Source organism: Eremomyces bilateralis (genome assembly GCF_010015585.1).
Source record: "Eremomyces bilateralis CBS 781.70 unplaced genomic scaffold P152scaffold_17, whole genome shotgun sequence".
Classification (NCBI taxonomy): Eukaryota; Fungi; Ascomycota; class Dothideomycetes; order Eremomycetales; family Eremomycetaceae; genus Eremomyces; species Eremomyces bilateralis.
In genome coordinates this window covers 195,800-215,330 of record NW_022985083.1, presented here as the reverse complement: position 1 = coordinate 215,330, position 19,531 = coordinate 195,800, and the positions used below count along the sequence as shown (strand labels likewise).

The 19,531-nt window shown below is 50.9% G+C and overlaps 6 protein-coding genes across 6 annotated transcripts; 2 read left to right on the top strand and 4 right to left on the bottom strand.

Annotated features, from left to right (window-relative positions):
• Positions 1-1,808: 1,808 nt before the first annotated feature.
• Positions 1,809-3,584, bottom strand: P152DRAFT_450967 (uncharacterized protein; the record flags this gene model as incomplete). Its single annotated transcript, XM_033678198.1, has 2 exons — positions 1,809-3,292; positions 3,341-3,584. The coding sequence occupies 2 exons, from the start codon at positions 3,582-3,584 to the stop codon at positions 1,809-1,811; spliced, it is 1,728 nt and encodes a 575-aa protein (XP_033532227.1).
• Positions 3,585-5,042: 1,458 nt separating this feature from the next.
• On the bottom strand, positions 5,043-7,305 carry P152DRAFT_475428 (uncharacterized protein; the record flags this gene model as incomplete). The annotated part of the gene is made up of 5 exons (XM_033681419.1): positions 5,043-6,004; positions 6,098-6,359; positions 6,445-6,714; positions 6,773-6,986; positions 7,046-7,305. The coding sequence occupies 5 exons, from the start codon at positions 7,303-7,305 to the stop codon at positions 5,043-5,045; spliced, it is 1,968 nt and encodes a 655-aa protein (XP_033532226.1).
• Positions 7,306-8,157: 852 nt separating this feature from the next.
• P152DRAFT_400857 (uncharacterized protein) lies at positions 8,158-9,868 on the top strand (the record flags this gene model as incomplete). The annotated part of the gene is made up of 8 exons (XM_033676590.1): positions 8,158-8,261; positions 8,318-8,394; positions 8,446-8,485; positions 8,539-8,608; positions 8,661-8,720; positions 8,772-9,126; positions 9,189-9,454; positions 9,518-9,868. 8 exons carry the CDS (start codon positions 8,158-8,160, stop codon positions 9,866-9,868), a joined length of 1,323 nt encoding a protein of 440 aa, XP_033532225.1.
• Positions 9,869-10,552: 684 nt separating this feature from the next.
• On the bottom strand, positions 10,553-12,055 carry P152DRAFT_400903 (uncharacterized protein; the record flags this gene model as incomplete). The annotated part of the gene is made up of 2 exons (XM_033676593.1): positions 10,553-10,995; positions 11,047-12,055. 2 exons carry the CDS (start codon positions 12,053-12,055, stop codon positions 10,553-10,555), a joined length of 1,452 nt encoding a protein of 483 aa, XP_033532224.1.
• Positions 12,056-13,765: 1,710 nt separating this feature from the next.
• Positions 13,766-16,325, bottom strand: P152DRAFT_439512 (putative allantoate permease; the record flags this gene model as incomplete). The annotated part of the gene is made up of 11 exons (XM_033677641.1): positions 13,766-14,121; positions 14,203-14,393; positions 14,450-14,514; positions 14,586-14,824; positions 14,870-14,959; positions 15,010-15,083; positions 15,135-15,307; positions 15,357-15,529; positions 15,581-15,780; positions 15,832-15,939; positions 15,992-16,325. 11 exons carry the CDS (start codon positions 16,323-16,325, stop codon positions 14,050-14,052), a joined length of 1,719 nt encoding a protein of 572 aa, XP_033532223.1. The 3' UTR covers positions 13,766-14,049.
• Positions 16,326-17,447: 1,122 nt separating this feature from the next.
• P152DRAFT_515762 (DnaJ-domain-containing protein) lies at positions 17,448-19,409 on the top strand (the record flags this gene model as incomplete). Its single annotated transcript, XM_033682917.1, has 2 exons — positions 17,448-17,874; positions 17,927-19,409. The coding sequence occupies exons 1-2, from the start codon at positions 17,765-17,767 to the stop codon at positions 19,407-19,409; spliced, it is 1,593 nt and encodes a 530-aa protein (XP_033532222.1). The 5' UTR covers positions 17,448-17,764.
• Between the last annotated feature and the right edge of the window lie 122 nt (positions 19,410-19,531).

Here is a 19,531-nt window from a genome sequence, read left to right as displayed (position 1 = left end):
CGGCGTTAAAGGAGGCGTGGTGGGCGATCCCGCAGGAGACGGTCCGAGAGCTGATCGACTCAATTCCGCGACGTCTACAGGCGGTAATCAAGGCAAAAGGGTGACATACGAAATATTAGATATTTCCCAATTAAGAAATCAAAAAAGTAGACTGAATTTGCATTTGTATGTGTTTTTCAGCGTATCTCAAGATACGGTGTATGGCGATCAGATTTGGTGATTTTCGGGGGTGTGCACAGACACATGTCTACTTATTGGTAGCTAGTCTAGAATTTCCCGTTCACTGCAAAATCATCAAATCTGGCAGCAAATCGTAGTTTGGCAACAAAGCCCAACATTTTTTCCTCGGTCATCGAAAGCTGCACGATCATTCTAAAGTTCGCTAATCACAAAGGCAGGCCCATTAGCCGGTCGCGAAGATAAAGTTCCAGTGCATATACGAACGACTAACCGCATTGTCTGGGCCCTGGATCGCTACGAGGCGAATCGAATCGCTCCGGGGGTGTTCCGAGGTTGTTTGGCGTTGTTTGGAAGCACGGCCCTATGCTGGTAGCCCTGGAGACCGTGGAACCCATGAGCGTCAGAACACTGAAGGTATTGGTTGCCACTTGATAACTAGTCTCCAGCCAGCGGGCACAGGTTTGTCAAGAGCCTGTAGCCAGGCACCCGCATATTATTCGCGGAGCTACCCTCTATCACGGGTACCTGCCACCTCCAGCAGGCACTCACCGCCCAACAAAGGTACCAAGGTACCCACCACCGCCCCAGAACTTGTGTAACCCTGGATAAAATAAAAATCTTTTAATAGCTTTCAAGGTCAATCGAGAATAAAGCTATGAGGGGTATCATCTGGTACAGGTGGTCTACATGTAACTTATGGGCGTCCTGCTAACAAGCCAAACACCTTACACGGAGCGTGGAACACGATCAAGGCCTACCACTCACCTCTGGAACACAATCAAGTGCCCGAGGTAATAATAATAAGCACCAATAGGGCTCTGTGATTGCAGTTTGCATCCTGTAGATGAATCATAATGAGACTATAATTTTTCCCTGGGGGTTGCGAGTTCATATAGGAAGTATATATATGACCCCGAGGATTGAGAAACTACGAGCAAATATTTTTCATCTCATCAAGAAAAAGCCTAGATTCTAGAAGACTAATGATATAGGAACGGACACAGTGACGATGACTACCCAATGCGTTGAAGGCGAGCTTGATATCTTCGGACAACAACCAGGTTTAGCGACTTTATATACGCAAATCTCACTCTTCTACCCAACCGCAGCTTCTCCCGATCCCTCACCCATCATCGATACCTTATCCAAGGACCTCCGTCAGCTATACGAGAGCTTCCCATGGCTAGCAGGAGAGGTGGTGAACGAGGGTGCAAGAGAAGGGAACTCCGGCGTCTACAAGTTCAAACTCTCTCGCCCTCATCCGCTAGCTAAGCCATGGGAGGTGTCATTGCGGAAGAGCAGATGGTTCTCCAGGGGCTGGACGCTTCAAGAGCTTATCGCCCCAAAGCCGTTGATTTCTTTTCTAAAGACTGGAATTTGCTCGGCAGTAAAATGGTCAGAGACAAACAGCCATGGAAGAATCTAGCAGAAAAAGACTTCACTCAGGCCAGGCTGATCAAACAAGAAAGATTTAAGATCAAGCTCACGAACGTTGACAAACATCTGAATGGCAACCCGGATAGGGCAGAGCCCATCGCAAAAAAGTGTTTTGGATCAAATCAATGAGGCATAAAGTACTTTGTTACCGGATCTGAGTACCAGCCGGCTAACTTTAAAACATTCCGACCTCAGCCATCTATGACGATACGGTCCAACAGCTTTGCGTTCTCAGTTTCGGCATCAGTATTAGGAAGTACTGAGACCCATAGGTCAAAGCTCTGGCGTTGATGATCGTTTTCAGAGTCAGGTGTTATCAGCAAGCTTCCATCAGAAATCCCCTTTACCAATCCAGTCAAGTCGAATAAATCAACATCGGGACATTTTCCCCAAAAACGAGTCCGCAACGCCTCCACGCAGTACAGTAGCAACAGCATGAGATTCATAGCGAAGACTCCAATGATGAATCTCAAATCTCCGAGTTTCATAGCGGGAGCCGTAACTCGCATGCTCACAGGAGCACTCTCATTGCCGACAATCATCCGCGTAGAGACAAGTCCGATAAGGATATTGTCAACCAAAGACGCGACGTAATCCTCGATGGCACGCATCGTGGTGGTCTCAGATATGTTCCTTGATGCTTGCAGCTTGTCTACGTTAAGTCGGAGCGATCGACCAAGTTGAGATCCGCCAAAGCCGCCATCAACGTAAGACATGGCCCAGAGCCAGTATCTGATTTTTTCAATCACTGCGTCCGAGTAGTTTGGCCATGGAATATCTGATCCCGGTGTAACGCGAATTTCGCTACTAGTATAGTTGGCTTCGACATTAAATCTGCGCGGCGTGAACCGGATTTCACATTGTGTAGCGTTAAATTCCGAGAAGGACCATTTATCGTTGTCAGGTGTAGCAGGCGAAGCCATCGGCAAATAGATGACCTTTTCCAGTCTTGAATATGCTGCACCCCATGAGAAAATATCGTATGGTTTGCGGGCAGAGTAGATTGTCTCCCCTTCCACATGAACCTTTGCGCCGTTGGGATAGTATCCTTTTAACCAATATATGCTGTACAGGGAGCCAACATTATTCATGCGCTCTAGGCGATATGCGCTCGATCTGTTGTAATGGCAGGACACCACGGACTCGAATCCTTCGTCAACATAAAAGATGGCTTGAACAGTTGATCCGGCAGTGATAAGGTCGACCAATCCGGCAGCGGCACCCATCCCATAGCTACGACCTTTATAGACAAACCCTGTTTTGTCCAATTTTGCATGAATCGCGTCTTGCGGTTTGACAACTGAAGCTCCGCTGGCCGAGTTGAGCAGAAGTCCTCTCATAGCTGGCGCGTCATAAGAAAACAACCCCTTTTCTGTCTGCCATCTCGATGAATGTCGTTCCGCGTCCCAAAGCGAAGATACATTCGACGTTCGAAAACTTGGCACTTGAATATCGGATACGTTGTTGTAGCTCACAGAAATGGGCGTAATCGCACCTGACCATATTGCCGCAGGGAGCAATGCGATAGCCATGGATCCGAGCAAAACGGAAAGCCGTATGAATGGTAGGGACCAGGTAAAAGTCTGCGAGTTTACAGCAAATGCAAATTGCAGGGACCGAAGGGAAAGTCGGTTTTGGGAAGCATAACAGCTATATGATAGACGGAGAATAGCGCCTTGGCGATATTAGGCAATCTGATGGTAAGAATAACAAAAACACATACATAGTACGGCTATCTCCAGTAGACCAAGAAGGCTAGATATAACTTGGACCGCAATTGCAACTTCTGCTCGGTTCGCTTCCGCAAAATGGGCCACTCTCTCGGAGCCATGCCATTGCGTTAATACTAGACACAACATAGTGATTGCGACAGCAAAGACTGGCGTCAACGCGAGTAGGGGCAAATAATTTGTGGAGAGATTCTTCCGCCAATCTTGATGATTGCTAGGTTTCGACTGCTGGGACATGTTGACCTTGGAACTCAACGAGATTGAAAATTTGTGGTATTAATAGGAGAGATCACCAAAGACAGAATTAGTGAATAGTTTCCCCGCTTATATATTCACTGCTGGCATAAACTGGTTGGTTGCGTTTTACGACTGCTTAAAACAGACTGCACAGCCATGTATTCCCAGCCTCATTGCCAGCGGCACCAGCGGGCGCAGCTATTCATGGCACAGCAATGAAGGGAACTTAGGCAAGGGGCTGGTAAAGTTAGGCTATGCACCCCCAAGGATTAGCGGGGTATGTCTTGGCTCACTAGCGCGGTGTGCCATGAATTCCTGCGCCCACTGGTGGCGGCCAATGAGATAGGCGAGGCAGCGAGGTTCCAAGCACCGCCCCCAATGACCGCCGTGTATCCCTTCGTCCGTTTAGACGGGCGTATGAACCTCTCTCTCTCTCTCTCTCTCTCTCTCTCTCTCTCTTTCTCTTCTTTTCGTGCTCCAACTTATCTACACTCAATTATAGCTTGAGACCAATCTCAGTTTGATTCCCTCTTGCCTTCCAGATATCCGCAGTGTCCTTGTGGCCTCCTAGCCATTCGGGCTCCTATACCCCACACTATCCGACTCACTCACTCCAGTTTACCCAGTGCTCTCCCACCCAGCTCGCCCTGATCTGAGCCCGTTTCGGAGAGCCCGTTTGGAAGGAGGGAGCGTTCCGAAGCTCGACATTCCCGTACCGTTCCGCAGCTGGTACCGTTCCGTAGCCCGTACCGTTCCAAAGCTCACATTCCCGTACCGTTCCGCAGCCAGTACGCGTTCCAAAGCTCACGGTTTTGGAAGGTTACGAGGACCGTCCGCTCTCGCCCCGCTTTCAGCCCATTATCTGTAGCTCGTCAACGGCAGAGGGCGGGGAGCATCCCCTTTATAGTTGTGCGCTGCCTAGCCTAGCTGCCACTGGGGTGATGACCCAAACAAAGAGCTTTGGAATGATACAGAAAGGTGGAATAAGCTGTGTCTTGGAAGTATTTTTTTTCCAGCTTAGCGTAGGCTGGAAGGATGCCAAGACACATCTGGAGCTTCGTTTCAGGCTCTAGATGTGTCTTAGCACTCTTCTTCAGGTATAGGATGATAGTCAAAAATGAGGTGCTGTGATTAAAAGGAAATAAGACGGCATAGAAGAGACGGAGAGGAAATAAATCCACTGAAGGCGCCGCTGTCAACGAACCAGTCCATTTTTGCGCTAGATGTTGCCGAAAATAGATCCAAGCACCCTCGTATCATTCAGCTTAAGCGGCACTTACGTCACAATCAAATTCACATCTGGAGGTTTGTTTCAAGCTCCAGGGAAATCTTGTATGGTTGGCAGAAGATATCCCGCTTATCATAGTAGTAGTACAAAGGATCGTGTTTCCGGCGAGTGCTCGCTAGGTACTTTAGAGAGCTGGTCAATGTTCTGTTTAAATGGCAATTTCGCGGAATCTACAAGAAAATGTTGTGAACCCGTGCCGCATGGTTCTTGAAGTGCATATCAGTGCTCAAAGTCTCTTCGCAGAGCGGGTGAGGGCATTCCGGCTCTTTCGACCAGTCTTGGTGGCGTAAATGCTTCTCAACGTGATTCTTTAGAGCATCCTTTCGAGCAAACGCGAAGGTTCTAGACTGTGGCCCTAGGCTCTGATTGCCGAGACAGAACAGGCAGTGGGTGCCCGGACACACCAAAGGAAAGAGGTCGGGGTTAAAATCTTTCTCATCCTCCTCCGGTATTTCTTCTAGAGATTTATCTCGCAACGAAAGATGTCGACGGGGCGCAGGGCGGGGCAAATGCCGACCGCATAGGCTGATTAGGTTATCCATCGCTGCAATGCGCTGCCCGTAAATCACTTCCTCAGATACTTGCCGAACATCTCGATTCTGGAAGAGGAGCGCTGCCAGCCTTTCCCGTTCCCCGAATTGGAATATAGGCTTCGACTCGATATATTCATGCGCGATGTCGCGTCGCTGTTCATCGATATACCTAGTCCCGGCGGTCCGGAAATACTGTCGCCGGGCTTCTTCCTCGAGCGCCCGTTTCACCTTCATCCTCTCGCTGCGTAAATGGCTTCGCTCGCGCCGGTACGTATCGTAGAGCTCCGTGCCCGTTCCGTTCTTGATCTTCCCAAAAGTTTCAATGAGGTCTTTCCGAAGCCGGAGGCACGTCTTTTCGGTTTCTTGGATACCAGGGTCGCTGTCAACCGCAGAATGCTCGACATTGATAGAGTCGGCCGCAGAGGGATCCCGGGTTAAGCTCATATGCCCAGCCAGTTTGATCAGCGCGTCGTTCGAAGGCACTTCGAGGAACGCGGATACCGAATCGAGCTGGACAACACTATTACGATAATAGCGCTCAAAGAGACTTGCACGAGCATGGCCCATCACAAAGCTCCGCATATCTGAACCAGCTACGCCTAGAAACGATGTTAGCGAGGGAGGCCTCAAAAAGGTTAGAAGCACGCAGATGTAAGAAGATTGCCAGCGTAGGAGTAAGAGTGTGCCCTTACAATCAATCGCTTCACCGGCGCCTCTACGATAGCTGTATAGCCCGAGAGAATCTGCAAAACCAGCAGATTTACCGAGTCGCGCGTTCTGGTAATAGAGATCCATGTACTGAACCGATTTATTCGGTGATACGGTCACCTGTCCGCCGCGAAAAACAGATCGCCGGAAAATCGGAATGTCCTGCATTGACTCTTTCCAATGAAGCTGCACACTTTTCAGGTGAGGTGGGACAGAAAATGTATACAAGTCCTTTCGTTGCTTGATCTAGTCACTGTCAAAGGCCCTTGAGAAGCCGAAGCCGGACTCTCATAAGAAAGACTTGTTGAGAGGGGAGTTTTGGATCCCTAACCTTGAATATCTCAATATCGTTGTACTTGAGGCCTTCGTTTGTGTTGTAGTAGCCGCCCCCTTCGACGAGAGTCGACGGCCTTGCAGAGGTGCCGATCATGAAGAGAATAATCAAACTGTGCTGAACCCGCTCCCGCTCGTGTGCGTAGTATTCGTTCGATAGCGCGTAGTGGTGGTATAGGAGTAAGTATACATCGTCTACGTTCATGACAGGCTTCTCTTTCATACCCTCACTCAAACTGTACTCGCTCTTAAGGACGGTGCCGATGAACTAACCATACCTTAGCGATGCTGTTAGAGATGGTCTCTAGACGGAACCATAGTCTTACGTCTTTCATATCCGAAGCGATGACAAGGTCTAGGCTTTGGTATATCTTCCGAGCGTACATCATCCGCCAGTAACGCATCAGCACATAGAAGGAATTCAGCTTCGTCATAGCATGGTTGTCCAGATACCAGTGCATGAATCGCCGGATCTCGGCTACGCTGATGTTTCGCAGGCGGGCAAGAGCATCGGGGTCAAGGACTCGGAGCGAACAGTATCTGATCAAAGAGGGATAAACAGTTCGTCATAAACCTAGGAAATCCTAGCGAATACACACTTTGTCCACTTCTTCCACATATAGCCAACTCCTCTCTCGGTTGCGTCTGTGATAGGTCGCAATGCTGGGGTTAGATCGTCGGCATAGAGCGATTTATAGTACGCAGAGTCTCGTGGCGTATCTTGTTTGCCGCGGGGGCGCGACTTGTTTCCCCTTCCCATTACGATGGTCTCGGAGATCGATGTAGAGAACGGCGTCAGAAACTGGAGGTCTTTTCTGTAGCACTCAACGTTACTCCGTACCTGGGCAGTGTAAGCCATCGCTAGGGCATCTTCACCAAAGACACAACCTGGCCTTAATTGGACACCACCACGAGGCTCTCAGCTATTTCAAGCTCCAGCAAACCTGCATCTTTCTTTGTTGCAGGTGGCTGGCTGATTGGTTCATAATCTTCATATATGTCTGGGGAGAGGAGGATAGATGGCCGTGCTTCCCGGAATGCGGAATCAAGACAAGCCACCGCCTACCCCCCCACTGCCCCTCTCTCGCTAGTCCATACTAGCCAGCACGCATTACGCGTTATTAGAAGAACGGAATGGCGGAGTAGCGAAGGGTTCCTAACCTCCTCCCAAAGTCCCCATGTGAAAGACCGAAACCATCTCCATGTGTCTCATCTAGTCATCGATCGTAAAATAACCAATAAAAGCCGTTTGCTTACGTTGCTTCGGGTTGCTCTGGCATTGGAATCGCATTATCCACCCAGAGTCCTCGACGTCACAGTATTGATTCAAACGGCCAATATCAATCAATCCATAGTCCAGAGCCTTCCTTACCTGAGACACCATTATTGAGCCCGCAAGGCGCAACCCTGATCCTCATTTCCTCCTCGATCTCACTCCAACTTCCAAATCGTGCTCTACATAATACCACTTACGAGGTCCCCACTCCCCAGTCTTCTATCTCGGATCTCTAAGCCAGGGAATTTTCGGGGTGTAGAGTCTGAAACGTCCCCACCAAAATCCATCCTTCCAAAGTCCAACATCAACTCCGCCATTCTCTATCGAAGTACAGACAGATAGTCACACACATAAATCATGGCGTCAGCTGCGTCAGAACCCGTCGCGAAGGGCTCAACTCCAGCGCCAGAGAAAGATCTGGCCACTCCTGCCACCATGCCCGGGGACGATATACCGGTTGAGAATGCTGAGACGGCGCCGGCCGAGAAAGAACCAGACAATTCGTCGAAGCTGCGGACGTTGATGGGCCTGCTGCGCAGGTGCGTGAGAAACCCGTCGAAGCGCAAAATCACAGGCTAATCTCTTCCCGAAACAGGTTCGTTGGCGTGGCGGATCTTGCGTCCGTCCGATTCTCGCTTCCGGCACACCTTCTCGAACCCACCCCGAACTTAGGTATGCCGAACGAGACTGTGGCGAGATGGGATGCTGATTGAGGATGGGCAGAGTACTGGACATACTTGGATCGACCGGAGACGTTTATTGCGTCAGTGCATTCGATGGTTGGGAAGTCGCTGAACAGGTGCTGACGACGCATAGTATTGGAGATTCAAATGAACCGCTAGAACGCATGCTCGCCGCATTGCGGTTCTGGTTCACCAAAGACCTGGTACGAAACCCTCGAATCGATTGATGAGGCGGATGATACTAACGAGCGGTAGAAATATGTCAAAGGCAAACCCGTCAAACCATACAATTCCACACTAGGCGAATTCTTCCGAGTAAGCGCTCCAGCATCTTCGCTAGAATAACCCATACTCAACCACTACCAGTGCAACTGGGAAGTTGACGAGCTCGTCCCACCCGTCCTCCAAGCCGCCGCCCCCTCCCGCGGCTGTAGCATTGCGAGCACCAACTCGACCCGCAAACCCGAGAAGCCCATCCGCGTCTCCTTCCTGACCGAGCAGACCTCCCACCATCCCCCGGTATCCGCGTTCTACATCGAGTGTCCCGAAAAGGGGATCGTGGCGAATGGATACGATCAGATTAGCGCGAAGTTCACGGGGACGAGCGTGAAGGTGATGCCGGGGGACCATAATTACGGGATCTTCATCACGTTGAAGAACCATGGTGACGAGCAGTATCAGTTGACGCATCCGGCGGCGCATTTGGGAGGGTTGTTACGAGGTAGACCGCATATCTTACCCAGGGGAGGAAACGCCGAAACTGGTTACTGACGGGATTCATAGGGACCTTGACCATCAGCGTCGCGGACACCTGCTATATCACCTGCGCGAAGACGAAGATCAAGACGATCCTGCAATACTTGGAAGAAGGCTGGCTGGGGCGGACGCAAAACAAAGTGGAGGGCGTGATCTTCAAGTACGATCCGGACAACGACGACAAGACGCGGGTGAAGGACGTGTCCGAGAAAGACGTCCTCGGACGCATCGAGGGTTCCTGGACCGACAAAGTGTACTTCACCCTCGGCACGCAATCATTCGCCAAATCATCCGTACGTCGCCTTACCACTTCCTCATAAATACTAATATAGGCAATCGAACTAACACCCATCCAGGAAAAACACCTCCTCACCGACCTCGCCCCCCTCTTCCCCGCCCCCAAATCCGTTCCCCCCCTCCCCTCCCAACTCTCCAACGAATCCCGCCGCTTTTGGTCCTCCGTGACCAGCGCCCTCCTCAACAAGCAGTACGCACTCGCTACGAAACACAAGCACGAGATCGAAGACCGGCAGCGCGCCAAGGCGGCCGAGCGGAAGGAGTCGGGGAGGGAGTGGACGCCGCGGTTCTTTACGGGGGCGGTGACGCCGGTGGGGAGGCCGGAGTTGACGGGAGAGGGGAAGAGGGCGGTCGAGGGGTTGGTGAGAGGGGAGTGGGGGCTGGAGGAGAGTGAGGAGTTAGGGGCATGAGGGTATCATGAGGAAGGATGGTAATCGTTGGGGAGAATCGTCAGCGTGAGTCATGCGGCGTTGGGAGCGGGTAGGATTTGCGATTTTCCATCACGGTAATATTCGCGTTGCCTTTTTTTCTTTTGGATTTTTGTGATCCGGTGGATGCCCGAAAGGGCGCCTGACACATTGCATACATACATACACACATACTACACGATGGCATCGTCGTTGGAAGACGCATTTCGGTCGGCTGCACCGAGCCGGTGTCTGGGACCCGGGGGTTTCTTTTGCTAGAAGGAGGGACATGCCGATGGCTGGTATTAGCTCTATCTTCTGGCTGCTATATGACGCGGAATAGAATACGTCGAATGAATGCACGCGCTGTGGGTTCATTCGGCGATTAGACCTCCTCCCTGATTAGTTATTATGCACGCCTCGCAGCGTCATGATCTCCTGACCTCGTGAAACGTGAAAACCCGAAAATGACAGTGGGAGAAAGATTCGCCCGTCGTGCCCACCTATGTAGTTCGTGGATCGTGTGAAAACCATACCGTGCTAAGAAAATGCTAGACGAAGAACGCTATAAAAAGTTCCAAGCCAAATGCGGAAACAACTCAATCAACCGGGTATATAAAAACGCCCTCCCGTCCGAAATTAACAAAATAAGCCATGGGAAGGAGAAACTTGGACAAAGCAATGCCCTCACATCACCGAGCAGCCATCACTATACACGGGCGTCATCGTCTCCGCCGCACTCGCCCGCTCATTCTCCCGATGCTTCTGCATCGCCTCCTTCCGAAACCACTTCCGCAACCACGCGGCATGATCCCAGTCCAAATTCTCGGGACTCGTCTTCATGACCACGGGCTTCCGACACAGGGGGCAGTTGCGCTCGTTCCGCCGCTGCAGCATGACGACGCAGCGGATGCAGAAGACGTGGGTGCAGGGGAGGCGGATGGGGAGGTAGGCGATGCCGGCGCAGATGGGACAGAGATGGTCGTCGAGCTGGGGGATGAGGGAGAGGAGGGAGGTGGAGAGGACGAAGACGATGGAGCGGGAGAGGGAGTGGGTGAGGAGGGGGGAGGTGAGGGAGAGGGGGAGGAGGGGGACGGGGCGAGGGGAGAGGGCGGTGCGCTTGGAGAATTCTGGAGCGGTTAGTGGATGGATGAGGGGGGCGTCAAACAAGGGGTACATACTCTTCAATATCTTCGCCATCGCCAACCCGTTCAGATCCTGAAACCGCAGACTCCGCAACAACTCGAAATTAATCTCCAGAAACCGCTCCAGCGCCTTGTGGCTCTCCCGCACCGCGAAATCCTTCTCCAGATTACTCTTTCGCAGCTGCTCTAAAAACCGACCCCAGCTCTTCTGCGCTTGCTCGTAATTATGCGCCCCATGATCCTTCTCCCCCGTCGACACGAAAATCCGACTGTCCAGATACAACTGAAAGATCTTCCGCCACCGTCGCAGATCGTGCGTCGATCGCCCGTGCCACGTCGGCTTGGCGACCTTCTCGATCACCGCGCCCAGATCCGTGATCGCGCTAGTCAGCCTCCCTTTCTCGCTCTTCTGCAGCGCCGCGATGTTCGTGAGCTGGTGCTGCAGCGTGCGGAAGAACTCCGAGTCCGACGTTATCGGGATCGACACCATCCGGTAGGTGTGGCCTTCGCTAAACGCCGACGCCATCGAGTTGACGCGGCTGTCGGGGCTGATGCTGGACTGCGATGAGGAAGAGGAGGAATTGCGGCGGAGGTCCGATGGGTCGTCGGGGCGTTCGTCGGCGAATAGCTGTACGGAGGTAAGGGACTGGGCGAGCGCGAGTTTGTGGAGCTGGCGCTTCGTCACGGGGTCGAGGCGCGCATCAAGGGGCTCGCCGGTCACTTCGTCGACGGCGAAGAGGAGTCTGGGGACGAATTTCTTGGGCTCGACGCCGGAATCCGGGGAATCGGAGTCGCAGCCATCCAATGTATATTTCCAGATCCCCGGCTGAGCAGCCGACTCCGCGCTGTTCTCGACAGCATCACTCGCCGACGGCTGGGAGTTCAGTAGCAGTCTTAGTTTTACGACGTCTAGTCCGATGGATGCGAGTTCGCGCTGGATGCGCTTGATGCATTTTTTTAGGCGCTTGTAGGAGATGGCAGAGTCGATCCAGGTGGAGGGGAACTCCTCGTTCAGAAGCTGGTGGTAGGTGTGTGCGAATTTCATGGTGGTGAGTGGCGCCCCAGAAGGGCTTCGGATCCGCTGATGGAAATCAAAATAGCAACGGCGGTGAAATGGAGCCGTTTCACCGGGGCTGTACTCTCTTTCTAGTGGAGGAAGAAACCGGATGATTGATGGTTATAGATAATATGTAGGAGGGGAAGATACCACTCAGTTGGACTGGTGTAGTGACTCAGTAGTACTATGACGGGGTATTGAGAAGATTGATTATAGGACATCAACTTAGCATCTCTTATTGAATTCTTACGGAAGGATAGAAATTGAATATAGGTATGTATCACGATGGGGCTGATTGACTGACAAAAAGGAACCGACCTTAAAATCCGGTGAACGGCTGGTTCTTATTTCAGTGGCGAACCAGAGACGCAGGCGGCGGCACGCATCGGCCCAGACGGCATCTTTTTCATGCATCTGATCTGCCCACGCGGGTCGGGAACTGCTAAGAGAAGGAAAATCCAGGAATTCGGTCCTGGCATCGTCAGATTCTGCTGGAATTAATTGGTTAATATGGGCAATTCGGGGGAGAGTCGACAGGGAGTCGGGGACGTTGACATGAGATCATGTGACTTTCGATGAGGGGTAACTACAGTCAACCACCGCTATAATTACCTCAGCAAGCTCAGGCTATTTGTGGTCATGCCTGAGGCAACTAACCACACTATACCTAATCGGTCAATGCAGTTCTCGAACCAATAGCCTGAGGATCCTGTCAATGGTACACACTGACTGTTCGATAATTTTCATGTGTTTCTCACGATTTTGGAAACCTCACTTTTGCATATTCTTCAATAACAACACGAAGACTTATTATAATTGCCCTTAAATCCACTGGGCTGTGCAGCAAGGTATACTTTATCTAGAATTTGAATTTTTTCTACTCCCCAAGCTTGTGTCTTGCAAAAAACGCTGATATGTAAGAAGCCAGACTGCGTCAGAATCGTTAACCAACCACCGCAGTTCAAGCACCTCTGGAGACGTTGGGTTCAGTTGTACGCTGCGCCGAGAGGAGGTTCGATCTGACATCGTCCAAATTTCACTGGGTTGTCAAGAAATGATAGAGGATTCGATTGAACATGTCAATTTTACTGTGTGATAGCTCGTTGTGGAGGAAAACGAGGTTGAAGTGATTAAATTGCTCTCATACAAACGATCTTAACTCAGGCCAAAAATCAATGACAGGATCCTCAGGCTATTTGGTAGAGAACCATACCAATTAGGTATAGCGCGGTTCGTTGCCTCAGGCACTACCACAATGGCCTGAGCTTGCTGAGGTAACGCTATAACGATTACCGCTACAGCGATATTCGCGTTATAGCGATAAGATTCCCTGCACGGATTCTCAATCAATGCTGCCAAGAAAATTCATTTTAGCGATATCCGCGTTATAACGATTGGATTCGCCTGTACGGATTCAATCGTTATAGCGAAGGTTGACTGTATTGGCATGGCTAGTTAACTACCATTAGGAAACTCTAGTTAAGAAAGGACAAAAATTTAACCTTAGTCGAAGCCCATCTCTACATACTTAAGTACACGGTCATACTAACCGGATATTCCAGTTAACGGTCACATTCCATTTATCCACCACAAAGCGCTGCCCAGCAGCCAGTGTGGGAAGATCCTCCTTGAGGTGCTGCACAAATGTGAACACTTCAGAACAGTGCAGTCTCTACCCTTATTAGAATCAGCTGGGTAGTGAGACGGTTTGATCGCAGAAGTTACGAGAACCACTTTCATTTATTGCAAAGCTAAAGAAGAAGAGCTATCTACGACGCGTGCGCGATGTCCAAGACTTCGACAGTTGACTTAGTCACGTGACTATCATTCAGGAGACAGGCCACAGGCCTGGAACCATGACAGCTGCCAGCTCCCGGGAGATTTTTATTATCGTTAAATTATAGGACGTTTAGAATAGGTCTAGGCGCGGGACAAGTGAAGCCGAATAGAGCTCGATATATCGGACATTGACTCATTGAGTCTCAATGCGCAAATCGGAAGTCGAGTCGGTGACTAGCAGTGTCCGTAGTATTGTATGTGTAGTCAACGCGCTCCTAAGATAATAGTCAGCACACGACACGAAGCCTTGATCCTCAGTAGATAGCATCCATGAAAGCCAAACCTGGCATACTTACCTCGGGGGTCATCGCATTCCATTTGCGTTCACGAATTTTGTTCTTAACGACGAAGTATATCTTTGCGTTAAGAAACAGAACAATGCTCAGTACGTTGATTCCAATCAAGACTTGGTTACCTCGCTTGTATAACGGCTTGTCATCTTCACGATAGATGTTTGCCGAGATAATGCTGCAAATTTGAGCGCATACTGGAGCGATGTCGTTAGGTCTGGTGGTACTGGAAGCCGAAAGGAACATAGCTTACTATTGAATAGAGCGGCAGATACGCTGCGAGAGCCAACGTTATTCGAGTTTCTCGACACCCAAGCCCTATACAATGCCCAAAATCATTAACTCCGGTCACGAGAGTTCCCGCCTATCTAACAGAGGGTTACACTTACACGTTAATAGCATAGCCAGATGGACCACTTAGTAAAACGGTGAGTAGAGCATAGGTTGCCCATTGCTCTTTCATAAGACCTGGCCACACTCTGAGAGCAATAATGCAAGGAAGGGTCCATAAGGATTGTAGTATGACGACAAGCCCGCGTTCATTGATTTTTTCGCTTAGCCGGGTAATGAGGAGAAGAGTGATTATACCTCCCACCGCTGATGGAATGGTAAGAAGGTTGGTGTGGAACTAAAGGCATTAGCTGGTGGAACGCATGTTAGAGAGAATACTTACTGTACTAAACCCAAGATTTCGAAGACTTTGCGTGAGATAGTAAGTGGGTGGCCCCGATGGAACATTGCAGATGGCGCCGAGCACGTAAAGCTTGATATACAGTTAGCATCCGCTGGTGTCCCAGTTAAGAAGATACCTACCGGCCAGAGATCATAATCTTTCAGTGCAGCCCACAGTCGACTTGGGGTGATTGCCTGTCGATTATGCATGTCTCCTATTACCATAGATCAGTCTCGGCTCGCCTCGGGATATAGGTTTAAATCACCTTTGCTGGGATCGTCTCGTAGCACTCGGTTCACCACAATAGTAAGTTCGCGATCAGTAAACCATCCCTTAGGTCGAAACCACGTCTTTGTCTGGGCTGCAGAAGCTGGCATGAGGAAGAAGGACGTAATGCCAATGCCAAATGTCATCGACCCTTCGATTAAGAAGATCCACCTGAAATTGTGTCAATCATTGTCCAAGAATGAAACAAATGGAACTATACCTCCAGCCTGCAAGACCATGGTGGCCTTCGAGATGGAAGATTCCAAAGGCAAGGAGAGAAGCAATGATACCAGTGAGGCCTAGGGCTGTCCAGAAGTAGCTCAACCTAATGGGGAGCTCCCGGCCGGTGTAAAAGTAGGAGAGCCAAAGTATTAGGTCTGGGATGAAACCACCCTATATTTGATTCAATTAGTAGGGAAGCATTATGGGAATCAGCTAACATACTTCAAGCATTCCAAGCAGAGACCGAGTTGCAAGAAATCCGGATCTGCCTCGAAGTCCTGCTTGCGACATGGCGACTATGGACCATAAGACCATTTGGGTAGGAATCCAGCGGTCTGGACCGAACTTTTTTGAGATTAATTGAGATGGCAACTCGGCTAAGAGGAAAGATACTAGGAACACGGTATGTCCAAGATTGTAATCTAATATTTTAAATCAGATATCATTAGAAAGGCAAATGTCGGTCTACCTACCATTAGTATTAAGGTTAAGATCCTTTAAAAAAGTTCCCGAAACGGCTTGATTGATGTTTCCACGATCGATCTGTAGACTAAAGAACATGATGCATGCCCACAAGCATACTATTACAAATAATCGTCAGTCGAGTCTGTAGACACTAGATAGTGTACATACCATGCCAGTCGAGTTTCCTAATGATCTTCTTCTCCTCTTCTTTTGTCCATGTGGCATCCGCGTCGAAGACATGTCGACACTCATATTTTGCTTTCTCATAGACACCAATGTAGTAGTCTCGGATCTGGGGATCCGCAAAGGGATTGGCCGAAATGCTCGAGTCGACTTCTCCAGTGGCTACGATAGCCCCCTCTTTGGTTATAATGTTGCCTTTCGTTGTCACTAACTTTGCATCGTCCAAGACAACTTTTGTCACCGCAGGCCCCACGTCAAGCTGTTCGGAAGATAGGCCGGAGTCATCTTCCGACTTGTCCCTGGAGCGTTCGACTGCCATGGCGTTGTAGGGCAGGTAGGAATAGGAGGTTCGTTCCAATTCTTCTCAGTAGATGGACCGGGGGGCAAGAAAGGTCAAATATACTTCTCGAGATGTACAGTCTAGTCCCAATAACGACTGATGTAGCAACGGATGTAAGAATCAAATAGCATGACATCCATAATGAGTATGATGTGCTTGATACGCTTTCAGCATTGGAGATGCAGGTCAAAGCCCATCTCTTCTCTAGTAAGAATGAGGTGATTGATAGGGTCCCAGTAATCATTTTCGGAGATGCAGGCCAAGTCCTCCTCTTCCATGGCATCGATGGCCACGATATAAAAGTATTCGGTTGTAACGAACGCCGGAGTGATCTACTCATCTTCCCACGCATAGTAACTAGGAATCACATGGCGTCCATAGTGAGTGTGAGGTGATTCCAAGTCTTTCTGTAACAATTTTCGGAGACGCAGGCCAAGTCCTCCTCTTCCATAGCATGTATAATAAGAAATGATGCAGTACATAGTAACAACCGCAGGGGTAATGTGCTGGCTCTATCTTCCTACGCGTAGTAACCAGGAACAATATAACATCCAGGGTCATTATGATGCGATCGATCAGCTTACTGTAACCACGACCTAAGATGCAAGTAGAGGCTGTTCTTTGCTACCTCTGCGCGAGATAGAAACGTATCTGGACCCCGCGGAAATGTTGTTAACTCTAACGACGGCATGTACGGCTGGCTAACCGCATGAAGCACCGAATTGCTCCCTAACGCGTCTATCCGTAAATGACGCCATGTTAGCAAGGGTGAGTGTCTACTATCACACTTGACACTCGGACAAACGTCCTAGATAGATGGAGGAAGCTCTGAGCGAAGACCTTGATTTCATGTACTGTATACACTATCTCGGATACAAAGTTGTCGCAGGCCAAAGGATTAGATCTAGGAGCACTAAGCAGTGAAGCTCCAAAAACCGGAAGGCAATTTCGCTGGTCTGTATCAAATACGTCGTGGTCTCTCCGCCTGATGTACCCAACGCTGACAATCGTGCTGGCCAATCACATGCTGAGGAGAAATACCGTAATGAATACTTTATACAGCTCTGATACAAGAGAGTGAACCGCATCTTGAACAACAGAATTATTATTATCAGCACTGGAGAAATGACGATAGTGTTGAAGTTGAACAACTAAAGATAAGAATATCAGGTTGTAAATCGGTAGGGATACCGAATGATGGCAATATAGATCTACCATTAGCTCTTCTGGGAACCGAAAGTCACCTCCCCACGGCGATTTCCTAGACATTTCCTCAACAACTAAACTTGCACCAACTCCCTGATATGCGGTGAGACTCTGCTAGGTTGGGTGTACTATGTCATTATAATCCATCACATATGAGATCTTGGCCTTTCCACTCGCGGTAGACACGTTGAAGTCCTTCGAGCACCGCAACCATGGGTGCCGGGCAGTCATCGCAGAGCGACGCCGCCGCTGCGGTCGATGTAGAGGTGAAGACGAGTTATTACGAGCTGCTAGGCGTAGAGCGGGTAGCGACAGACGATGAGTACGCTCTCACTTCTCGCCCCCCACCGAAGCCATACATTAACCCACCTCAGAATCAAAAAAGCCTACCGCCGCAAAGCCCTCGAACTCCACCCCGACAAAAACCGCCACGACGAAGAAGCCGCCAACAAACGCTTTGCCGAAGTCCAATCCGCCTACGAAGTCCTCTCCGATCCGCACGAGCGCGCCTGGTACGATTCCCACGAGAGCAACATCCTCGGCGGCGGCGATGGCGGCGCCCACGAGGACGTCCACTTCGAGCAGGACGTCCGCTTCACCACCGCCGAGGAGATCCTCATGACCACCCGGAAGTTCAACCGCGGCGTCGACTTCTCCGACGCCCCCTCCGGCTTCTACGGGTTCCTGCGCGACTTCTTCGAGAAGCTTGCCACCGAAGAGGACGTCGCCGCCACGCAAACCGGGGACGTCGAGATCCCCGAATACCCTCCCTTCGGCCACCGCGAGGACGACTACGACGACATCGTCCGCCCCTTCTACGCTATCTGGAGCGGCTTCTCGACCGCCAAGTCGTTCGCCTGGCGCGACAAATACCGCCTATCGGAAGCGCCCGACCGACGGTACCGGCGCGCGATGGAGAAAGAAAATAAGCGCCTCCGTGACGAGGCGAGCTGGGAGTTCAACGATGCGGTGCGCACGCTCGTGGCGTTCGTGAAGCGGCGCGACCCACGGTATCGGCCGAACGCGCAAACAGAGGAGGAGCGGCAAGCGGCACTGCGGGCGGCGGCAGCGGCGCAGGCGAGGCGGTCGAAGGCGGCGCACGAGGCGAAGATCCGGGCTGGGGGGGAGGCAGTGCCGGAGTGGGCGCGGGCGCGTGAGAGGGACGAGGCGGAGGAGAGCGAGGAAGGGACGGAAGAGGAGGAGGAGTTTGAGTGTGTGGTGTGTAAGAAGCGGTTTAAGAGCGAGCGGCAGGTGGAAGCGCATGAGAAGAGTAAGAAACATTTGAAGGCAGTCCAGGCGTTGAGGAGGAAGATGAGGGCGGAGGGGTTGGATTTGGGGTTGGATGGGGTAGGGAAGAGGACGTTTACGCCGATGGAGGAGGAGAGGGAGGAGGGGGGTGGGGATGGGCTGGCGGAGGTGGATGCACAGGAGGAAGATGTAGACCTCTCAGAGAAGGAACTCGAGCATAAAGATATCGACGAAGCCATGGATTCCCTCGACATCGACACAAAACCGCCCCCCGCTCCCGCCTCCGATACCGACGAAGACTCCTCCTCCTCCGAAACCGACCTCCGCGACCGCTCCGACTCATCAATCACCTCTCTTGACCCCTCCATCAACCCCTCCCTCAACCCCATCCCTAAACCCCTCCCTACCCCCAAACTCGGTAAAGCCGCCCAAAAGCGCGCCAAACGCGCCGCCGCAGCTGCCACCACCGACGCCGAGGAACTGAAGTTCCAGTGCGCGGTCTGCAACGCAGCGTTTCCTTCGAAGACGCAGATGTTTCAGCATATCAAGGATTTAGGTCATGCGGCGCTGAAGCCGGGTGGGGGGAAGGGGGGGAGGAAGAAGAGGTGATGGGGAGGGGGAGGGGGAATGGAAGGTGAAGGAGGGACGGGATATATATAGGAGGATGGGGTTGTTGTTGGGAACAGTTTGGATTGGGTTATAACAGATAGATATCAGGATTGAGCATGGCG